Source organism: Arachis hypogaea, chromosome 15, assembly GCF_003086295.3.
Source record: "Arachis hypogaea cultivar Tifrunner chromosome 15, arahy.Tifrunner.gnm2.J5K5, whole genome shotgun sequence".
Lineage (NCBI taxonomy): Eukaryota > Viridiplantae > Streptophyta > Magnoliopsida > Fabales > Fabaceae > Arachis > Arachis hypogaea.
Window position 1 is genome coordinate 94,099,491 of NC_092050.1, and position 9,476 is coordinate 94,108,966.

Below are 9,476 nucleotides of genomic sequence, written 5' to 3' on the forward strand. Positions count from 1 at the left end.
TGCATATTTTGTTGGTTAAGCATCAACGTTCTGGATATGTCTTTTAAAATTTTATGTGTTGTATATCAAATTTTTTGTACTGTGCATTAAAATTTTTATGCTGTGAATCAAAATTTTTGTGTTTTAATTTTCTAAACATATATAAAAAAAGATAAAAAAAGATGATGAAATGATGATAATAACGGAGGATAAAAGAAAAAAGAAAATCAAACAAAAGAAGACAATGACATTAAAAAAGAAAAAGACGGCGTTAAAAAAGAACAAGAGAAGAAAACAATGACCGTGATGATATTGTTAAAGAAGAAGAGAAAAAAGAAAAAAAAAAAAAGTAACAACAGTATGTATATATACCTTTAAATAAAAAACATGCTGTAACTTGGTTAAATATTTTAGTTAAAAAAGTTTGAGCGCCTAATTTTATTATATATAATAAATTATCCAAAATTTTATATTACCAAAAAAATAAAAAATATGAGTAATAATTAATTGTTTAAAAATTTAAAAAATAAAAGAAAAATAAATAAAAATAATTTTTATACATAACAAATGATTTTCTTATAAAAAACTTTGTAGATTTCATATTGATTTTTCTGTTAATATTTAGATAACTATTTAAAATGTGTATACAAAATAAAAGTACAAAATTTTCAAAAGAATTTAATTTTTGTAAAATTGTCATTTTAATTATAAAGATGTCCGATTTTTTAATTATCTTTAAAAAAATGGTATTAAAATACTAGCAAAGTATCAGTCGTGCACGCGCACACACAATGGTCTTATTATGTACATTACTATATTTTACTAAATCATGAAAAATATTATAAAAGCATGGTAAAGTATAACTTTTTGTCCAAAACCTTTGGATAGGTATCATCGTTTCTTTTTTGTCCTGTTTATGACCCAATTGTTTTAAATTGGTAACTCGATAAAAAAATTAACTTATAAAAAATAAAAATATTATAGTCTTCTTCTTCACCCTATATCAACATCAAATTATAGTTATAAGAATTGAACAGGTAGATTATTAATTTATTAGTTTATTAATTTAATTAATTTATTAATTTATTAGTTTAATTAATAAATTATTGGTTAAATTATTAGAATCAATTTTATATAAATAAAAAATATAAATAATTAAAATCTTAAAATTAAAATTTAAAATATATATATGTGCTAATATTTAAAAAATAATTAATTTTTAACAAATTATAATTAACAAATTATAATTTGATTATTATTGAATAAGTATATAAAATTTTAATATTTTTTTATGATTAAAATTTTTTTATTTTTATTTTATATTAAAATAATTATTTATTATTTTAATAACTAACTAATTAGTTTATATTTATTATATTGTTATATATTATATATATTTATTAAAAAAAAAATATTAATAAATATTATATAATTATAAAAAAATAATTATATTATAATTAAAAAAAATATTTGATATTTTTATTTATACATGTTTAATAACATTTATATTAATTATCATGAATAATAAAAAATATAATTAATTTAAATATAAATGAGTATAAAATTAAAATAATATCTAAAAATTATTGTATGTTTTTATTATATAATTAATATTCTTTTTTTCAAAGTTAGGAGTGAGACTCGAATTTGAGACCTCTGGACAAGGATGGAGAGACTATAACATTTGAACTATAGCTCATACTCGTCCGAACTTCCGACGCTTCTGTTGTACTGGCCGAGATCCTGGGTATACTGCCAGTTTGTGCCACATTAGTTTGGGATCTATGCCCGGCATGTCTGCGGCCTTCTATGCAAAGAGGTCGGCATTATCTCTTAGGAACTGTATCAGAGACTCCTTTATGTCTCTTTTCAAAGTTGCCCCAATATTTGTTGTTTTATCTGGGATATCTCTGATCTGGACTTCCACGATCTCGCCTTCCGGTTGTGGACGGAGTTTTTCCTGACCTCGAATACCTCCGAGTTCAATACTGTTGATTTCTTCTCCTTTGCCTCTAAGGTTCAGACTTTCATTGTAACAGCGTTGCGCAATTTTCTGGTCTCCTTTTATCGTGGTTATCCCTTTTGGGGTTGGAAACTTCATGTATAGATGTGGAGCAAGCTGATTTAGCGTTGTCCGACCTATCAGGACATTGTAGGCTGAGCTCACGTCGACTACAATGTAGTCTATGTTGAGTGTCCTTGATCGGGTTCCCTTTCCAAAGGTGGTGTGTAGTGATATATACCCAGGGGGTTGGATTGGAGTATCTCCTAGTCTAAACAAGCTGTACAATTGAGGATGTACAAGTAAATGAGGATGTACAATCGATGAAGAGTATTGAAAGAAATTCAGTTTAACAACCTCAAGGATGACTCCCGAATCAGAGATAACTGATAGGAACACAAAAAAGATAAGCAAGGCAGTAGTTTAGAACTAATCAAGCTGAGTTAACAAGTATAAAATTATAGAAGAAGGTTATCTGAAGCTAGTGATGACACTCTCAAAGTTTAAAAATTTATGATTAAGTACATCTAATACATTTGAATATAAAGAATGAAAAACTGAAAGAGGATCACCTCATGTGCTAAAAGAAAGGTATGTAACTCGCATCTCACAAAAGGGTGACAGAAACATACACCAAAATTGCAATGTGGTTAAAAGAAAATTAAATTACATTTTGTCTAAATAGTTTCCAAGTAAAAGACAGAAAGAGGTGAGGTTTAGAAAATGAGAATCAATTAAGTTAAGGCCACACAATATTAAAAATCCTGAAAGACATTTAGTTGCTCAATCAAATAAGGTATACACTGAAATCACGGCAAGGTTGTAAGAAATCAAAGGTTTGTCCAAGAATTTCCAAAGCTTATATTCAAACAAGCGTGTATAAGTTTTATAACAAATATGGAACTAGTTAAACTGTATTTAGAAAAGGAAACTCCAAGGTAAAAATTTGCTTATCAGTCGGTTTCAAAACTTTATTTAAAACAGTGCATGCCAACTTCAAAACAACTTTGTCAATTTAAAGAATAACTATGGATGCAATTTAAGCGAAAAGAATCGATTTAGATTTCTTAAGAGAATCCAAAACTTATTTCAAAAGTTCACAGCAAAACTCTAAGAATTCACTTGAAATTGCCATCACATAAGAACATTCAAGAATATTAAGATGTGATTAAAAGAAATCAGACCAAACAAGAAAGGATCTTAAATCAAAGGAGTTCAAACAAGATCCATGAAGCATGGGACATCAAACAAGCTTTCTATTGATCCAAAAGAATACAAAACTCGTAAAGAAGGACAATTAAGAGAACAGACAACGCATTAGATAGAAATAACTTCAAGTTGACTTGGACGAGTATGAAATTTACAAGAGAAGAAAAACTAAGATTAATTATATAATAAAAAGAGTATGAGCTATATAATTAATAGTTAGCATATAAAATAATAAGTAAAAACATAGTTTAGTGGCAAACGGAGCATGCAGTCACAAGAAAGACCCTGATTTAAACCATATTTTCATCAAGTTTAAAATTTTCTCTTAATTGATTCGGTTGGAGTAGTTTTTTTTATTGGTTTTCATCAATTTTGACCGATTTTCATTTATTTTGATAAATTCTTATCGATTTTTGTCCTTAAGCGATCCAGAAACTAAATCAGACTAGTTAACAATTCAATTCACTAATTTTTTTGTTGAATCAGTCGGACGGGTCTGATTCTTACAACTATGCATCACATTCTTATATAAGCTTTTTTTTCTAATAAATGATAAAAGAATCGATATTTCACAAAATATACATCGTCTATTAATATTTTTAATGAAATTATAAGATAACATTGAATCGGTTTAAAAATGTTTTGGTATACGAATAATACGGAAAAAATGTGAGGACAATTTTCATATTTGCTCCCAATTTTTTTAGGAAAAAAACTGATACTGTCTCCCATAAAAGTATTACTATAAATTCATATAATGCATCAAATTCATGTGACTGGATTGTATAAGAGACAATCATAATGGAATATGTAAATTGATTACAAAGGTAATGAATAATTCTAAACAGTAAATACTCTTAAAGCAGATTTTATAAGAGACAATCATAGTTAATTGGATGCTAAGAACATTTTTAATACTAGTTTTAATTTTTAATTTTATTTTAGATTTTATAAGAATTTTAAAGCAGATTTTAGTAGTTCTCTAATAAAATAATACAATATCTCTAAGATGGTACCAATTTTATATCACAAATCAAATCCAATACAAATTTTAAGTCTAAATCAATTCAGTTGTTGAAAATATTAAAAAATATATTCTAAAAGTATTTCATTGGAGATACTCTAAGTCCGGTAATGATTATGCATTTTAAGCTATAATTGCCGTTTTCAATTTGATTTGCAATTTCATTCTAGTTCTACGGAGCATGCACAAAGATATGCAAAGAGAATATAGTATTACTCCAAAAGTAACATAGTATTAACTATTAACTAAACAAATATGAGAATCATTAAATGCTTCTAGAAAATTAAATTAGTAAATGAGAAAATATATGTACATGATGAAAGTTGAAACTAGTTTCAAGCTTTTAATTGACTAAGGTTCTGTGTGATTCCAACACTCCAACTCTTGAATGGAGAGAATCACAATGGCAAACTAAAACTAAAAGCAGAAGAGGAGTTGAGAATTACAAGCTACTCTCCCTAAGGTTCAACCTTTTTGAGATATTCTAATGATCCTAATATCCTAAACCTTAAAACTAAAGTCACACTTCATTTGGGGTAAGGCCTTTTTTTTGGCACCTCAAGAACTTTCACTGTACAATGAGAGCGAGAGAGAATATATACTCTTTTCTCAGGAATAAGACTTGACCAATCCGAAATTAACAAAGGATCTGGACTTGAAAAGACCACCAAAGAGAGATCTTGTAGGGGAATCCTGAGGAACAGATTCTTCAGGGGCGCCCTTAACTTTAAGGATAGTGTTCCCTATTGCTTGCCGAATTGATTCTATGGTCTTAGAATCAACTGTGCAACCGGAGGCGCCACGCACATAGAACGTGTTAACAGCTTTGCCTCCTTTCGTGGTCACTTCTGCCCTTGTAACAGTGAGGCTGTTCTCTCGAAAGATACGCGTGACATCAGAAAGAAGTCCGATTCTATCAGTTGTGCAGAGTTCTAACTTCAAACCCTAAATTTTGAAACATAATAAAAAATTGTTAGTCTTTGTGAATAAGAGGCCAAACCAAACAAAGCAGTGGTTGATAGAGAAACAAACCAAATCTACCTAATAGGCATTTGAATAAATAAAGAAAAGACTATTCAAAGGGGAAAAGATCTCTGGACTAAATAACAAGCCGCAAGAAAAAATAATAGCAACAGATAATAGTCACTACAATAAAAGGACAGCAGGATACAAGAAACTGTCACTAAAAATAAAAAATAAAAATTGACATTTTTTTCAGAACCATCAAAAGATTGTGGCTGCTCCTCAATCAAGGACAAATTGTTAACCACAAGAAAAAGAACCAAGTTGAATTAGTCTTTTTATTTATTTATTTATTGGTGATTGAATTATAGGCCACAATCAGAAAAAACAAGTTGGCAGTGAGAGATGACAATTACAGTCGAAGTAACTCCCAACTATAAAGGTCCATTTTACATGACACCAATAAGAGTCATATTCACCATATATTTTCAGAGTAAAGTTTATGAATAGATCACATTTTTGCACCATCAATATAAATGTCCAAGTAAATATTCATGAATAACTAATTGACATGTAAAAAGTTTCTCAAAAGCTTGTTTACTCTAATTATTAAAAAAAAAATACACAACCAAATTGCAGATTTCAAAGCAATAACTAAAAGTTAAAAAATCACAGATTCAGTAGCATAAAAGTCCCTCACCTCAGATACTCTTCTTTCAATTGCAGCTTCAAGACATTGTATCACCCTTTGTCTTTCTGCATCTGATTTTACAGGTGACCCATCTATATGCCTTATGTAATATTCCTACACATGCAAAATCCACAAAATGTTTTAACCAATGTCGTCAAAAGACCAACCAGAAAAAAACAAAAGGAATTCATGGCTTTGAAAATGCCTTATACCTGATATGCTTCTGGCCCCTCGGCATTGACGTTCGCATGAAAAACCACGTACTGCATATCTGTCAAAGTGCAAACTGTGTCGAATAGAAGCTTCGGCCTATCCTTACACTGAATGGTAACAACCGAATAATCTTTATCAGACCAATTCACAACATTCACATTTGGCCTCTGCTTCTCGTCAAATTCGTCGTCACTAACTCGCTCATAATCCCTGTCATCAAACATCATCTGGTGAAGCCTCCTGTCGGTATGCGTTGTGACTTCATCAGTAACAATAGTCTTGGCAACCCTTTTTCTGTTTCCACCACCAAGCACATTGCAAAGAAGCTCCTTGATCAGAGACAGCTTCTTCAGATCGGTGATTGAAGAGCCTGTCTCATCATCGGTTACATGCATCACAGCGGCCGCACGGGTGTTGTGAGTCCACACCTCTGTACTCACAATGTTGCACTTTAGGTTGGTGAGGACGGCGCTCACTTCGGAGAGCAGCCCCGGCCTATCACTCCCCATAAGCTCTATTGTGGTGTGGTCCACTGTTTGCTTCACCCCAACGGACCTCATGGGAGATGAAACACATGATTCGGGACCAAGAGACTGCACAAAAATCAAATTAAATTAAAGCAACACAAAAAAAATTGCAACAAAAACACCAAGACTACATCCATAAGCAGAGAAGGAATTTAAGAAATCACCAAATTGAGACACACCTTTTCAATGTATTCCAAAATAGCTTCATCCGTAACTTTGTTTCCATCTTGGTCAGTGACATTAAAAACTGGCATAGAAGAATAATAAAGAAACAGACATATTAAACATTTTCCCCCAAACAATTATTGTGATTCAGTGAAATCAGAACATACAATTAGGTCAGATTAAATGTATTACCATCCATGAACCATCCACCATCAGAAGAAATGTAAGCTTTGGTTATGATGAGGTTCAGATCAGTGAGGATTTGTACAACTTCAAGAAGAATTCCATGCTTGTTTGCACTATCAACCTGCACAATAAAAGGAACATCATCATTGAACAAACAATTAATAATAAATGATGACGATGATGATAATGGAAGAAAATTAAGAAAACAAACAAAAAGGATGCATACCCTTATAACAGTGGCGCTCTTGCCGGATTCATTATCAATTACAACTCTGACAAGATTACAGAAGATATATGAGGGTGGAATCATTCAAATTTTTACCTTTTTCCATTTTTCTTTTTCACCTAAAATGAGAGAATCGTTTCATTAGAATGGGGAACGAGAAAAATTGGTACCTGGGAGGGTTGAGTCTTCGGAACAGTTTCTCATATTCATCATCCATGTAGTGAGAACAGAAATTCATGTTGGCCTCAGAAATATAAGCTATAAAGGCAAACAAAAATAAAAAATTAGAAGAGAGGAAAACGGTAGAAATAATGAAGAACAATAAAATAATAAAAAATTCATGTAAAAAATTTGATGACAATGAATGAAGAGGAGAACCTCCTTAGGAATAAGCCCTTGCACAAAACACAGAGCATGTGTGTGAGAAAGAGAAAGAGAAAGAGAAAGAGAAGAATTGAGAGTGAATAAGGGTGGGTTAAAAAAGAATAACCGAGTAAGGAAGAAAAGAAAAGGAAAAAAAAAAGTGGTTGGGGGTACGAATAAGGGTCTGTGTGGTGGGGTATATTTTTGCTGTGTGTTGCTTAGCTGTTAATGTGATAAAAAGAAGGAATCACAGAGCAACGAATCCTATTTAAGCCAATGAAACAAAACAACAATATAACAGCTTGCAAATTGCAATAGCCAGAGAGACTAAGGAGGAAAGGGGCCACCAGGACTAGGGAGATGAAACATTTTAACCCTCAGAAACCATGAATCCAGGGAATATGTTGTTCCCACTTAATTGCGGACAATTTAAAAATAAAAAACAAAACAATAAAAAGGAAGGATGAATCTAAGACCAAAGCACGAGAAAGCAGGAAACCACAAACGAAGAGAGGACAAGAACACCTACCCATTGCAGGTTCTGAGAATTCGTGATATGCTGCTACCACCACAAAAATAAGGCCTTTGATGAATGTGGCGTTCTTACTTGTTGAAAAGTAACAAACCTGTGAATATATGTATTTATATGTGTGCCTGGTTTTTTCTCTTCTTGTATGTAAACCCCACAGGGATCTCAATAGCACACCCCCACACATCTCCTTCGATCCTCTCATATATATATATATATATATATATATATATATAATTAGAAAATAAAGGGAAAATATATGAAAAATCTTTTAGAATAAAAGAATTAATTAATACGATGAAAAATAAAATCGTATGTGACTCAAATTATGTTAATTTAAGGATAATTAAATCTTTATTTTTTGCCTTGATAATCAGTTAGTATCAGAGAGGTTGATCTAAAATATATATTTCCAATTCTGAACCCTTGCCCCGACACGATGCTCCAAAACCTGCAACTTCAAAAAAGTATCCAAAAAATCGCAGATACCCCCCTCTCTCTCTGTCACTATCGCTCGCTTTCTTACTCCCTTTATTTTATTTTATTTTCTATCTCTCTTCACCGTGCTCTTCTTATTTCTGATTTCCGGTATTCTGTTACTCTTTAAAACATAAAAAACAGTTTATATTATTTAAATTTGAGAAACTATCAAATCAGAAAATTTATATTACTACCAATCTACCATACTAACCATTAAAAATACGAACAATAAATAAATTTTTAAATAATGTTAAAACATAATAAAATTAATTAATAAATATTATATTTTTGATAGATAACAAAAAACTTATAATTAATAAATAATTTATTCATTTAATTGAAATTTTTGTAGTGATATTGAAATAACCATTTAGAAGATATAAGCAAAAAATTAGCAAAATTTGTTCTTAAGAATTTTTTTATTTTTTAAAAAATTTTTTTATTCATGATAAAAGAATTTTTAAAAAAATTAGTTGACATAAAATGATCAAATTTTAAAGATGAAAAAATTTTATTTTTTTAATAATACTTACAAAAAATTGTATTAAAATTTAATTTTTAAATTTTTTTAAAAAATATATATTTAATAACTATTTATTTTTATATATTTTTAATTTTTTCGATAAGTTTTTTTTTTTCCATCGTATGTTTTAGAGTGTTTTTCTTTTTGGGTAGCTTACCCTTTTAATTTTTTGTTTAATAGGTGAAAGAGTAAAAAGTAGGAAAGGCTAAAGGAAAAATCAATAGGCAGAAGGTGCACGGTTAGCAAAAGGCACGGTTGGGACTTTGGAAGACTGGGTCACGTGCTATACTGCGCTTTGTGTTCAATCATCTTTATTCTTTAATCAGGAGGTTTAGTTTTCTTCTTTAGATTTAGATTTATCTTTCATGTTAGAAAAGATGTTTTGGGATTTTTTAG

At 30.1% G+C, this 9,476-nt stretch overlaps 1 protein-coding gene across 2 annotated transcripts; it reads right to left on the reverse strand.

Annotated features, from left to right (window-relative positions):
- Positions 1–4,470: 4,470 nt before the first annotated feature.
- Positions 4,471–8,281, reverse strand: LOC112750420 (ACT domain-containing protein ACR4). 2 transcript variants are annotated; one of them, XM_025799130.3, is made up of 8 exons: positions 8,078–8,281; positions 7,356–7,443; positions 7,186–7,231; positions 6,966–7,080; positions 6,788–6,855; positions 6,081–6,674; positions 5,878–5,982; positions 4,471–5,159 (listed from the first exon to the last, which is right to left on the reverse strand). In XM_025799130.3, exons 1-8 carry the CDS (start codon positions 8,262–8,264, stop codon positions 4,824–4,826), a joined length of 1,539 nt encoding a protein of 512 aa, XP_025654915.1. In that variant the 5' UTR covers positions 8,265–8,281; the 3' UTR covers positions 4,471–4,823. The 2 variants fall into 2 exon arrangements, with proteins under 2 accessions (XP_025654915.1, XP_025654916.1); XM_025799131.3 differs by lacking the exon at positions 8,078–8,281 and adding an exon at positions 7,564–8,030.
- Positions 8,282–9,476: the final 1,195 nt, after the last annotated feature.

Excerpts from the sequence above, each read along its gene's own strand:
- LOC112750420 (XM_025799130.3), bottom strand. The coding sequence starts at position 8,264 with ATGTGTGGGGGTGTGCTATTGAGATCCCTGTGGGGTTTACATACAAGA. Across the intron at positions 7,081-7,185 it reads AGAGCGCCACTGTTATAAGG|GTTGATAGTGCAAACAAGCA; the intron begins GTATGCATCCTT and ends TTTATTGTGCAG. Across the intron at positions 5,983-6,080 it reads AGGGGCCAGAAGCATATCAG|GAATATTACATAAGGCATAT; the intron begins GTATAAGGCATT and ends TTGCATGTGTAG.